The 14351-nt window shown below is 42.0% G+C and overlaps 1 protein-coding gene across 3 annotated transcripts in view; it reads right to left on the reverse strand.

Annotated features, from left to right (window-relative positions):
* Nucleotides 1-14351, reverse strand: part of MSRB3 (methionine sulfoxide reductase B3) — a 128407-nt gene that overhangs the window by 54430 nt on the left and 59626 nt on the right. For all 3 annotated transcript variants that reach the window (XM_019543281.1, XM_019543280.1, XM_019543282.1), the window contains exon 5: nucleotides 2408-2436. In XM_019543281.1, the coding sequence (XP_019398826.1) occupies nucleotides 2408-2436 (29 nt within the window). The remainder of the gene's footprint in view (nucleotides 1-2407; nucleotides 2437-14351) is intronic.

Below are 14351 nucleotides of genomic sequence, written 5' to 3' on the forward strand. Positions count from 1 at the left end.
AAAAAAAAGCAACAATCAGGGCCTCTGTGGGCTCGTAGCAGAGCCCCCCCATGCAGCAGGGATCATTCCCTCTGCCTGGCACCCACACAACAGTTACTGCATTGTACGAGTGCAGTGCAGCTTGGTAAGGTGCTGCGCACTGTCCCAGAGCTGGGGCAGCTCCAGCAGTCACCCAGAACCTGGCAGCGCTCGGCGTGAGCAGCCCCAGCTCCCGGACAGCACGCAGAGCTGTGCTGCACCCATGCAATGTGCCAGCTGCCCCATAGGAGGGGGGAGTTGATCCCTGCTGCCCTGCACTACACAGGGGAGCTCTGCCATGAGCCCCCAGGGGCCCTGATCACTCCTGCTGCAGCCAGCGAGTGCAGGGTTGTTGGTTTTTGGTTTTTTTTTAAAGTGCCGGGATGTTGGGACCGGGCAGGGCAGCCATTTGGGGGGGGCTGGGGAAGTGAGTGGGGCCCCACTTGCTGCTGCCACGCTCCCACTGCCAACACTGCTGCTGCTGCCTGTTCGATTCAAAGGAGATTCAGCCCAATATGGTGGCCGAATCTCCAAGTCCAAATCAAAATTAGGACAGTGATTCTACTAATTGTAGTAATCAACTAATTGAATCACTTTCCCTCTGAAACAGCTGAAACTGAAGCTGAATCAAACACTTGTCTAGAAACCAGGGCAGCAGAGCACTAAGGCCCATGTATGTGAGGAGTCAATAGAGACATGTGCTTGAAGTGTACCAGACTGGAAAAGAATGAAATAGCACAAAGTCTAACCAGACCAAGGGAAGTTTAAATGTTTGAGACCCAAACACATCAGCCCATTTGAAGACCAGTGGATAGTATTTTACCAGGGCTGCCAAGTATTAAATTTCATGAATATTCCACATGCTGTGGAATACTACCCTTTCCTTTGACTCCCTATGTAATCTCTCAAAGGAAAAAGGCATCATAAACAATGGATGTCAGGAAAGAGTTAAGATTTCCCCAGAAAAGCATGATGACATACAGAAACAGGAGTCCCTGTTCACAGCTTAGCATACACTGAAAAAAAGATTTTTTTTAAAACCCATTTCAATTCCAATAAGGCAATAAGGAAAAGAAATATTTGGCAGTTTCTTTCAAGCCACTTTCTTGTTTTCTTTATAAAAGTTACAGCAGAAACTGTTTATAATGATCCTATTACCTCATACCTGCATTTCACAAGCCCTAGGTACCAAAACTAGAATGTAATTCACTTAATACCTGCCACTAATAACCCCAAATGCAAAGATTACAATTACAATAGAAAGAGTATGACTTGATCATAAATGAATTAAGAACTGGTTCTGCAAATGCTTCCTTCGATACATTTCTCACCTATGTAGCTCTTAAGATACAATTCAATAGAAAAAAAAAAAAAATATATAGCACTTCGCTATTCAGTTTTGGATTATGGCAGCTGTTTCCTAGACTCAGTGCATACACCTTGTAATATTTTCATAATTCCAAAACTGAACATTAACCACTTCACACAGTGCAACACTAACCTAATTGCAAGGCTGTGCTACAAATAGTTTTTTTTATTAAAAAATAAATCTTTTTCTTCTTAACAAAGGTGTGTGTTTTTGAATGACTGTTTCAAATGATACACATTTCAGCATGTTCCAGAACTAAAGGAATACGTTTATTTTTTCTAATTTACTTTTTACAAATATGCTCTTTTACCAGTTCAATGAACAACCACATTTAGGCAGCTGAACAAGTGGCATTCTGATTTTAGCATCCTGATTTAGATAAAACAATTCTCCTGTTTGCTGTCCTGGGCTTTTTTTTTTTTATGGTTAAATACACATTAACTTGTCTGACTGACCTTCACTTCCCTCCCCCTATAATACATTAAAATTCTTTAAAAAGACAAGTTTAGAGATATCGCCTTTGGTAAACCTCCAAAAGTCTGCTGCCTTGTCTGGCACGCATTGTGTACATGCATCTGTCAAGAAAATTTGATGACAAATCACCTGCTTCCTGACATATAGGCTTGCACAGACTTTAAATTCCCATGAAATGTCTTTGTCTACCAGGAAGAAAAATATTCTTTTATGTAATGATCATTCCTAAGCTCCACCCCCTCTCCACTTGCTTTAGATTTATTTATTTTTACTGTTTTAATATGGATCAGTACAAATCTACTGCAAGATGCAACTTCCTGATCATCTCTAGGGCAAAAGTAAAAAAAAGATATGAATGAATGAAGGAAATGAAAACAAAGGCTTCAGCAGTGCAAACGTTTTCAAGTGGTGATAAAACAGATCCTTTTCAAGACTGGCTTGTCTCAGTCTGCTTAAAATTAAAATTGAACTCAAACGGATAAATTACTCTTTTGAGACTAACCTTAAAACAATATGTTCAGCATAATACTGTAAATCTAAACATACCTGAACTGGAATCAAACTTTGTGTCTGACCTGCAAAAAAAAGCCAGAAAGAGATAATGTTATAAAAACTGCTATTATATCATGGAAATTAGGCAACAGGATGAAAAAAACTCCTAGTATTTCACAAGGAAGCATATGGTGGTATATTAGTATTTAATGTGTACAAATACATTTTTAATTCCAAATGGGGAGGGGTTTAAACTTATACTCATATATCTTTTTAACAATGTACAGATACGAGGAAGTAAAATTTAAGAGAAAACCACAAAAGGGAAAGAGAAAATAGGGTTTAAATATAAAAACAGGATCGAGTTATATAACTATAAATTACAACACATAATTGAGGCTCTGAAATACATATTGCGTTCATCCATTTTAGCTTTGTAAAAGTCATTAATAGGATTCTATATATTCATGAATGTTTCCAATCTATTTTTGAAGCATTAATGTCACATGGATTGTATCCAATAATCAGTATTTAGTTGGACAGCATCCTATGAGGTTTGTGTCTTTAATTTACTTGCTCTGAAAATGGAAATAAATGGTTTCATTTTCTTTCAAACAGAGGAAAATGGAGCCAAACTCAAGTTTAGCTTGTGTTGTCTTAGCAGAAACATTGGCATGTTTAATATGCATGCTTATTTTCTGTTGTATACTATGGACTTTTCACTCAAGAAAAAGCTGTATTATCTTCTCAGTAACCTGCATACTGAATAAGAGGGAGAAAAAAATTAGACTTTGTGGGAAAATCATGTTTCAGATATAGGTTAATACTAGTTTCAAATGCAAAAGCCTTTGAAGTTCACAATTCAGCTGTGGGAAAGCTTAAGTTGGGTAATTATTCTCAAGATGCTGCTGATGTGCTGTCAAGCAGAATTAACCCTATGAGTAGGCCTATCTACTTAAGCTACTCTAAGACAGCATTGTCTATATCCAGCTCTCAAACCAATTAGTGGGCATGCTCCGTTCAGATTTATATTGCATGTTAACAATCAGTTGTACATATGTTCACAGCTGTCACAGCAAGACATGAAAACTGACCAGCAGGAGTCCTGTTCAAGGATGTTGCACTGGCAAAAAGGCTTTCTGAGGAAAAGCATTTAAATTAAGTGGGAAATGGAAGTTTCAGTGATTCTAATCAGTACGTGTAAGGTATATTTTTGGACATCACACTTTTACCAAAAATAATTAAACAGGGACCACATGTAGATTTTTAGTGTTATTTTATACATATACACATATAAAATGTATGTGTGTGCATATGCATATATACACGTACATGTCTCTGTGTAGTGTATACACACACACGTGCATGGAGGCATGCACTAAGGATTTATATACAAGTCATATATATAAGAGGGGAAAACAACCCATTAAGGCAAGAACCTACAGTATAACAATAGCAACCACCCACATTTGAGAAAATTGGTCAACATTACAGACTCAAAGAAATAGAAGGAAGAGCAACATATGAGAATGAACTGAATAATCAACAAATATCTACCTTCTTTCCTTCCATATTTATCAACTACTATTCTGCACGGTTTCAATGAAAACCTCATACTGGTCAAAGGATGGAGTAAAAAAAATGCCACCATATTTTCCAGTCCTTAGAGCAAAAACATATTCTAGTTCATATTCATACCAGAAACATTAAAAACAGTAAATGTGTAATTGATATACATTCAAAATTACCACTATCTGAAAAACTGCATAGTCACTACTATTTTATTTATACCACAGTATAAAGGCCCAGTCTTGCAAACACTGAAGCATATGGGTAACCATAAGGAATCCCACTGATTTGAGACCAGAGGAAAAAGTACGGAGTTGTTCCAAATAAAGACTCATCTTGTGTCTTCCTTAAAATATTCTCACCAAGCTGCAGGAAATCTAAGGCAGCAGTTCTTTCATTCTCATCACTGCTATAACTCCAATACCTGACCTTCCTGAAAACCAGATCAGCTGGCATAAATGAATCAAGAGTAAGGCTTTTTTGTGGTGGACATGTACTAGAACTCTTATATAACCATTAAGGACAGGCCATCTCTATTTATTAGTGCATATGTATAGGAGTGGTAGAGCAGCATAACTGAGGGTGCCATTGTTGCCCACAGTAAATTTACCTCGTTGACACAACCACAACTTCTAAATAGAGGGAACCTTGAACCTTAAGAAGAGATCAGTGTAACAGAACTTCAGCTTCTCTTTTTCAATGCAGCCAAGAACCCACCAGCTCAGAGGAACATTTTCACAAAGGAAATCCTCTAGTTCTCACTCTGTTCAGCTGAAACAATTCCTGTAAAAAGACGTAATCCAACCAGAAGGATAAAAAGCCATGGACTCTATATGTCTGCAGTTAGAGCAGTCAACTACATTATGGGGCCGCTTATACATGTGACGGGGATTCAGTCCCTAAATTGAAATGGTGAGTTTTTAATTGCAACAGTTAAAAACCCACCGTTTCAATTTAGAGTCTTTTGTCACTGTTATGGTGAGGGGCCGGATGCCTTCCCCTTCCCCCGCCCCCAGAGCCTGCCTGCCTGCCTCTCCCATAGCTGTGGGGTGAGCTGCTGCCAGGCCATGCAGTCCCTGAGTTGGGGGGGGGGGAGGGAAGGGGTGGTCGTTTTCTCCATAGCAGCGGCATCCCCTGGGGCTGCCTGGGCAGGGTGCTACCCCAGTTCACAGGCAGCACCCACTAGATCCAATTCTTCCCCAAGCCCCTGCACAGACTCAGGGAAGAGATGGATGTGGCAGGTGCTGTCTGCGAGCTGGGGCAGCAGTGTGCAGCTAGCACCCCACCTGGAAGGCCGTGGGGGAATGCCACCACCTTGAAGAGAAGAACCAGGCACCCCCCCGCCTGCAGCTCAGAGGCTGCACAGCCAAGCAGCAGCTCGCACAGGCAGGCTCTGCTGAGGGGGAAAAAAGAAAAAAAAGCAGTGAGGGGCCTGATTCTTTCTTCCCCCTCCCCCCCATGGAACCTGCCTGCCTCTACCATGGCCAGGGGATGAGCTGCCCGGTTGGCCCTGAGCTCTAGAGAGCCCTGGACCTTGTCTCCATGATGGTGGTTTTCCCCTGGGTAGCAGCCCACCCAGGTGGCCTGGGGGATACTGGCTTCATGGAGGGAAGGACCTGGGGTCCCTGCAGCTTCAGGGCTGCTTGGCACACCAGCAGCTCCCCCCACCCCAGCTGCGGGAGACGTGTGCGAGCTCCATGAATAAAAAATAAAAAAGTAATTAAGAAAGGGGACAGGCCCTTCACCACCTTTGCCTCCAGCCTACCTCTCCGGCAGCCGCGGGCGGGGTGGGGGAAGCTGTCAAAGGCTGCAATGTTATAAATAGCTATATTGCAAACTAAATTACATGTGGATGTGGTTTAGTTTGCAACATAGCAAACTCATTTAAATCGTAACCCACCCACACCACAATTAAACATCAAAAACAGCCAGTTTTTGTTACGTGTATAAGCACCCCAAAGAAATTGGGTTCAAAATCCTGCCCCAACCAATATAAAGTAGAACAGTTCCAACATGAAATACAGAGATCCACTCCAGAATAACCTGTAAGCCTGGGCTCTAGGCTCACATTCCTGGTCTGAATGAGTCAGATGATGGATTTCAATCTGGTTCTCTCATATCCCTGATCATCAGGGCACTTTACTAATCTGGGCATTTCCCTGTCAGGTTTTTTTTTGTCTGTTTGAACAGAAACAGGAACTTCCAAAGGCCTTACTATCCCAATGCAGAATAGGATATTTTTTGAAATCTCATATTTTGCAAATAGGGGAATCAGTTTTCTCCTCTCAGATAAAACCTTGCTATCACAGAGTCAACTACTTTTCACTCTCACTAATACTGTTTTGTAGAATAAATGGATGTCTCTGTACCAGTGGCTCTCAATCTTTTTAGTCTCAAGGCACCTCTTGGAAAATATCAACTCTTACCTTGTACTTATTTCAGAAGTGTAGAAGAAAAGTAGAGCTATTCTGTTGCAAAGAACTTAAAAAGATCACAACAGGTTAGAATGTTTCCTATATGAAAACTCTCGGTTTACCTGGGAATCACGTGTAGGTGTTTGCATACCTAATACTGTTAATAGGCAGAGCAGCTTGGAGCACTCTTAAAATGATCTCACAGCAGCCCAGGGGGTTCACAAAAGCCCAAGGTACCACATCACCCACAGAGTCACTGCTTTAAACCTTAGCTGAACCATTAATAGTTAAACTATTCTGCTTTGCTTCAGGTTCTGCTTTTCTTTTTGTTGAATTCCAGTTTCTTTTCATTGAATTCCATTCTTCATGGCCACTCCAGTAGCATTTTGACATGTTATGTCACATGCTGACAGACTATCTTGGCTTTCTGATTGGGCTGAAGATTTTCATTCATCTTAGCATATGAAACATAAGCCACTAACTTGCTGCAGCAACAAGCAAGCCAGAGACCAAGCTGACAAAAAGTAGCAGGGGTAGGAGGGTACAAGGGGTCACTAGACAATGTAATGAGTATCAAAGCTCTAAATAGTCATAAATTACTGGACAGCAAATCAGGAAACTGATATGGGATAATAAATTAATAGAACTGTCTGCCATCAAGACAATAGCTATGAAGTAAATGCAACACATCTCAGTAAATGTTGAGCTGTAGCTACAAAAATCATTTAAGAACAGAATATTATGCCACTGTAGGGAGAGCTAGGGCGATAAACCTATGGGTGTTGCACAAAGTTTAAGGAGCAGTATTACAGAACTGTATTGAAGAATTCAGAAAGAGACAAAAGGAGGCAAGGATATTGAAGTCTCTTTGAAACAACTAAGCAGCAACTAAACATAAAAGAGCATTTGTCAAGGATTTTATGGGTTTAATCAGAGGGGGAGAAGTTTAGTGGTCCAAGGAGGTACATTTAAAAATCAGAGGTAAAGCAAAAGCAAAGCTTTCAATGATTTGAGTAAAACCAGGATTTCACCTTTAAATATTTAAGTTTCTGTCTTTACAATATAGTAGAATAACAACAAAGAAAGTAGTTTTATGTGGTCATTAAAAGCATGTGACAAAGGAAATAGTATAAAACAAATTCCTGGAAATAAACTTAAAAGACAATGTGCTCTATTAAAAACAAAAATGTTCTCTTTGACTTTATTCCATTTACATTTCCAAATTATATTAACTGGCAGAGAATACATTTCTATAGGTTCTCTGTTAGTTGCTCCAACCTGAGTCTCCCACCAAACAGGATCTACTACACGAAAACAAATACTGACTTTGTGAACTATTAAAAAACACAATGAAATTGTGGATTGGCATGAGGAAGGTGGGAGAGGTACATTGGAAAATGTTACCGGGGTAACTGTTTATCTGAATGTCCACACAGATTGTGCTGTGACACCCACAAATATCCACAAAGAGTAAAGAGAGTGTCTGTCCTTTTAAGATCAAACACTCAAAGTTCAAGGCAGTTAGTTTATCTACCTTGGAAAGATGAAAGCCTGAGTCACTCTTGAGAGGATCTGAACCTGCAGTTCCTTGAAATCCTGCATGATGGAAACATGTTCAGACCATGAAGCTGCTGTGGACTTACCCAATATACTTTTTGAACACAACCAAAATTAAAAAATTAGAACTGTGTCACACATTGAAGATGGACCAACAGTAACATCAAAGCAACTGTGCAGATCTGGCAAGTGCCATGTCAATTAGCCAGATTTTGGCGGGAATCCCCCACAGTTGTTTGAAGTCAACCAATCTTCTGCAGCAAGTCAATATTTAGCCACAGTCTCCTCATTTTTCTTCCTCCATCCTTCCCCATCAAGTTCTCTCAGATCTAGCTTCTCACTGAGTAAAGCATTTTTCATCCAGAATGCAGCATGCTACACCTTCAGCCAATTTATGGTGTGATTTAATATGGAACATCTTTGTGGATGGTTTGTATTGTGATTAAAATTGAACATGTAACATGTATCCTGGACCTGGGGTTGTGGTCTACCCAATCCAGATGATCATCTGATTATCAGCCAGGAGAAGGCCCCATGGCTTGGAACCTGTCACTGCCCTATCCCTGATCCTAATGATCAGCTGATGGTGAGGACTGGGCACAGGGCAGCCAGAACACAGTCACCCCCATGCCTAATCCCAAGAATCAGGCTGAGGACAACCCCAGGTCTCAAACAGGAACCCAGAGCTGCCCCATGCCTGATCCCTATGGGCAGCTAATCCAAGTTCAAGATCTAAGGCTGCTGCCATCCTGATTCTTGGGATTGGGCAAGGGTGGCTACCCCATGCCTAATCCTCCTGATGATTGGGATAAAATAGAGGGGAGCTTTAGGTTCCAGGGCAAACTTGGTTTGGCACTGCGAAACTAGAGAGACGCCCATCTTAAACAGAGGTACCAGACATACAGCATGCAGAGTCATTCTATCCAGCCCATTGGACTACTGTAGGTCACTGGAAGTTGGTGGCTGTGGCCAGGGGTCATGACCTGCTGCAGAATCTATGGCAGTTGGGCTCTGATGGACATGGCAAGTGATGAAAAGTGGGGTAATCAGGGCTGATACTACCCCAAGTCACCCTCCAACCACTTTGCCTATTGCCACTGCTATGGCTCTACCTCCCCAACAGCTGGCCCCTGCCTCATGCCCTGGAACCAGAGCTGGAGGTGCTGCTGTTGCGTGGGTCATGCTGCAGCAGCAGCTCCAACTCTGGCACAAGGCGTGCTAAACATAACAGATCAACCAGAACTGACTGAATAGTAATTCTTCTAGCCACAGTAACTGGTACTGATACATTATCAAACCAAGACAGCAGGCTTTCAAAATATGGGAAACTGAAAATAAACTTGAATTTTCTAAATTTTCAAGACCAAAGTTTGACCTTGTGAAACACCAGTGGAAGCCAATGTACACTATGCACACATATCAGAAGTCTAAATGTAGTTCTTCTCTGCCCTAAATACAAGTATTTGTTACATCTTGCCCTCTAGCATTTTAAATAGGGAACTGCATTTCATCAGTGATTAGTGATAGGTGAGTAGTAACAAATTTCAAAAGTTTGTTTGGATAAGTCCTTAAACATTCAAAAACTCTTATTTTACCACCCTGTTCTTAACCTTGTCCCCTATCTTTTTTTTTTTAAATACTGTCCAATCTTCTGCTTACCTATTCTAAATATAGCCTCATCCTCTTCCTTCTGGAAGTCCCACCCTTTCTAACTTCCTCTGTCCAACAGACAGATCCTCCAACTCAATGTCCTTCTTTTCAGAAAACTCAGTTGGTGAGGTTCCATCAATCGAAAGTACAGAAAGGAGTCTCAGGTTTACTGTTCCACTAACTTGTGACTGAAGTTTTAATTCTACATGCACTGAAGATAGCTCTGGATAGCAGCAGCTTGGAAAGAATTAACTTCCTTATGATTCTAGGTGATCTCCTGGTACTTATGAAATCTGTATGCAGCAGACAACTCAGCACAGTTTGCAAGACTGCATGACAAACCAAGATCAGATTCAATGCATGGATGTGACTTACCAATGATCAGAGAAAAACAGGTTTTACCAACCCTAAACTGAATGGCAACTTACTGAAGTTTCACACTTTCATGTTTGTTTCACAAGTGGCATGGTCAGCCTGGATTTGTCGCATGCAGCAGACTGGAGAAGAAGCAGAAAGAATATCAAATCAGGCAGAGAGCACAGGGCAGAAAGCAGAGCAGCAGCTTGGTAAGGGAGCACAGGACAAGGTGCAGAAAGATGAGCAGCAGATTGGGTAAGGGAAACAGAGTGGAGTGAAACTCAGGAAGGGTATGGGGGAAGCTTGTTGCACACTTACCAAAAAGGCTGGCCCCACTGAACTACAGTATCTAGTATCATGCTGTTTGTCACAGGCCTGTCATACGTAGGATTTTAAAAATTATCCACGCACTAACTACAAGTTCAGAATCATCTAACTTTAGCTATGGAAGCTCCTATAAGACCCACCCCTAAACAAAACTGTCAAGAGAGTCTCTCTCATTAGCTTTGTACATCTAGTGAAGACAATATTTACATGCAAAACAACATGGTTAAGACAGGGTAGGCTAAAACTTCAGGCCTCAGTAATCTGGCTAGCCTACTCAACAATCAATAGATTGTGTAGTTCTTTCACTAGAGAGCTATTGAGGAACTACAGGCTAAACTGCTGTTCCAACTTGCACAATCATAACTTTCATGCATAAATCCTGGGAATGGCACTTTTTTTTTAAACAGCTGCTCCATCAACCACTGTATTATGGGGAAAAGGGCACAGGCTTTACTGCAAAGGGTTCATCTCCTAGTATCAAGTGCTAGTGCAATGACTTATTTCACTATCTGTGCTATATTTCAATTTAAATTTTCCTGCAAAAATATTCACATACAGTACATGTCTTAGAGGCCTTCTATGCAATGCTATTATTCCAAGCTACCAGAAAATTCAAAGCCTTCTTCAATCCTTTAGGAACTAAATGCTGTCACTGATGGAATTCGCATTTACCACCACACAGAATATTTGCTTAACTCTGCTTCTCCGTATACACTAAACCCATTATCTAGCAATAAAGGCTTTTGGAGCTGGAAAAGAGATATCAGATTTGGTTTCAACATAATTTTTTGGTCTAGACTGTCCCTACTCCCACTGCATTTACTTAGAAGCAATTTCAGGGAGTGCACAGTTCCTGCTGGTAAAAGCAGACTGATTAAACCTGCAGGCTTCTCTACAACTGAACTTTGTCAAACTGTTCAAAACTCTAAGGGGTTCCTTCCTGTTAAGGAAACCTCCTCTGAAATTCTACAAAGACTTGGCATTTCTTCTCCAATTCTCTATACCTCCAACAAAGTTACACACTAGGAAGTCAGGATACCATATGATATTGCAAATGGTGACTACCTAATTAACTTGTAAGGTCCAGATGGCAACCAGAGCAGTGCTAGCTAGTGTGATTGCTGAATTACAACTATTTTCTTTTTCCAGCAATCTGCTGTGGCATCAGCTTCTCCACCATTCTCTTTCCTTGCTGCTTGGGAAAATGTGCTTGTACTGTCCTTGTTTATTGTGCTGCTTCACTATGCTGGAGAGCAAGACTGCCAGAACAAGACAGTCTGAAAAATGTTCCTCTGCCTGAAGAAGAGTATTTGTACTCAAAAGCTTGCAAAGAAAAATTTTTCCAACTATTTTAATTGGTCTGATAAAAGATATTGGATGTACCCAAAGAACCTTGTCCACAGAGACCCAGGGAAGGGAAAGCACTGAGGTGCATCTTTCTGAGCTGACTTTGGATGAGGGGAAGGGACTTCCAGCTGGAGCTATCCTCAGGACAGCTGCGGAATCTCCTTTGCGCTTTCTGGATCAGCCAGTGATGTAACAAACAGAGCTGATGCCTGGAGCAAACAGTGACACAGAGCAGGGGAAGCATGCAACTTGGGGGAAGGCAGGGTGGGGTGCGCGCAGGGGGAAGGCAAATCTTGAGAGCAGCATGTAGTTACAAGAGAGAGCAAGGGCTGGGGGGAAGGGGGTGGAGGTATGCAGTTCCAAGAGCAGTGTGGTTCTAAGAGGGTAGGGATGGGGTAGGGGCAAAGAGCAGGAGGACATGGTTCTGAGAACAGAAGGGGCACGTGGTCCTGTGAGCTGGAGTAAGCAGGAGGGGGTAACACCCATGCCAGGACCTCCTAACCAGTCCCTGGCTGTAGAGCTGCTGCTGCTGCCACCACCATATGCTCAGCCCATCCTGGTTGCTGCTCCTAAAGCAGCAGCAGCTGCCTTGGACTGTTTTGGAATGTCCAGAATGGGTATACTACCAGGACACAGATTGCAGGTGTGAGGAGTAATTCCTGCACCCCTTCTACCTTGGCACCTGGTGTGGGCTCCCCCGCTCATTCACCCCCTAGTTATGCTCCTGGAACCAGCAGCACAACCATGGGACTAAAATAGTTCAATCAGGCTATGGGTTCAAGAAGGGACTGAAGATGAAAGAAGTATAATTATTTTGTTGAAGATGGATCTTTGCTTCTGGCAACATAAATCAGAGTGCTCCTTTCCTACAGGGGCAAAGGACCTTCCTTTCAATGGTCATCAGTGGCTGATTGAACATGTGCATTTTCTAATAGTTCTTTGGAAGAATACTATTCAAGCAACAAACGGCTTGTTAAAGAGAGTTTGGTAGAAATATTTAACAATTTGTGATCAGTTATTGATAACCAGGCAAGAGTTAGGGGCTGATTTCACCTTCATAAGTCACATACTTTAAAGAAGATCTGCAGCTGATGAAGCAAGAAGAAACCATGACCTCATACTGACAATCCTGCCACCTATTTATCCTGCCAACTATTAACCTTATCTGCTCTTTTTGGGAAAAACTCTGAGGGAGTTGGGGGCATATACTCTGGCAGTTTCCAGAAATCTCAGTTTCCCTTCAGTCAGCTGGATTTGCAATGGAGACAGTTTTGGTAATACTGGCTGCTGACTGTCTACTGATAAGAGAAAAGGCTAACTTATCCAAGTTGATTTTATATGATACACCAGGTACCCTTAATCCTGTTCTCCAGGGACCTCCGTGATCACTTTAGAGCAGATGAGGCTGTTCAAAGTAGTTCCTTTCAGTCTTATCCAAGGGATCATGAACAACATGTTTGGAAAATTGCTGATATGTCCAAGGGCCGTCTCATGTAGCACACCACAGGAGCTGATACTAGCATCCTCCCCTCTTCAAAACGCATATGATAGAATTAAAGAAGTTAGTGAGGAAATAAGGCTAAGTATCATTAATATGCAGCCTATATTTCAAATCTCCAAACCCAACTGGAGAAGAAGAACAAATGATTTAGTGTCTTTCCAAGAGTACTAGAGATAAACTTGCAAAGGGTGAATCTAAATAAGACCATAGCAACATTGTGAGCTGGAAGGAGTAACTAGGAATACTGGCAGGATGACAGCTGCGTCTCAGGATTATATCATTTGTTATTTAGGTTCACAACCCTGGAATTTTCTTAGTCTTACTTTTGTAATCTTGACAAAAAGTAGATGCCAAAAAGCCATTTTTTCCTTTGCTTCCTTCTCTTTGATGTAGATCTTGTATCACTTGCACTTTTGTCACCTCAAGGCAACATCATCATAATGTGCCCTACCTGGGCTGTATATTTGGACAACTTGTAATTGTCATTTACATACTGAGTGGCATATAACAGAACAGCACACGGTAGGGGGAGTTGTTCGTTTGTTTTTATGAGGATTTCGGGTGGATTCAAGGTGAAACCCTACATGTTTTGGAACTGTTATTTGATATAACCCCTTTTTCTCTTCGTGCCACATTATAGCACTTGATGTCAGTGGAAGCACTCAAAAAGAGAGTAGCTGCTAGGGTCTCTCATGGGAATCCTCCCTAGCTGTGGAATCCACTCCTCTACCTGGGTTAGCCAAGCCTGGAGTTATTAACTCTCCAAGTATAGAGTAAGGCATGCCTTTCCCTGCAGACAGTTAGGAAGATCAGGTGATTTAAGGGGGGGATTCTGGAAGTGCGGAGCTAGACCTGCAGAAGGACATGGGCAACTTCCAAATAATCTCCCACTTTAAATGCTTAAGCTCAAACTTGGGATTCTCAAAACCCCACTTAGCTGCCACGTGAAATCTGTAAGAATTTGCCAGGAAAGTTCCATATGTAAAGATCTGTTCCTAGTATGTCCACACCTACCTTATTCTTAACCTGGCTAAACAGTTAGGGGCTTAGTTCATTCCTCAGCCCAATCAAGAGCCATAAACTGGATACTACCCTGCCCCTCCCCAATCTAGCTGGCATACTCTGAACAAACATGCCTGAACAAGGAAGAGCCCAGCACAGTCCCTGGCCCTAGCCCGCAGCAGCAGCAGCCTGCCCTTGCCCCATAAAGAGATCTGAAAGGCGCACACCCTCCTGCCCCCCATAGCTTCCCCAGGGGTGCGCGTAATGACAGGAT

Source organism: Crocodylus porosus, unplaced genomic scaffold (genome assembly GCF_001723895.1).
Source record: "Crocodylus porosus isolate Cpor-Errol unplaced genomic scaffold, CroPor_comp1, whole genome shotgun sequence".
Taxonomy (NCBI): domain Eukaryota; kingdom Metazoa; phylum Chordata; order Crocodylia; family Crocodylidae; genus Crocodylus; species Crocodylus porosus.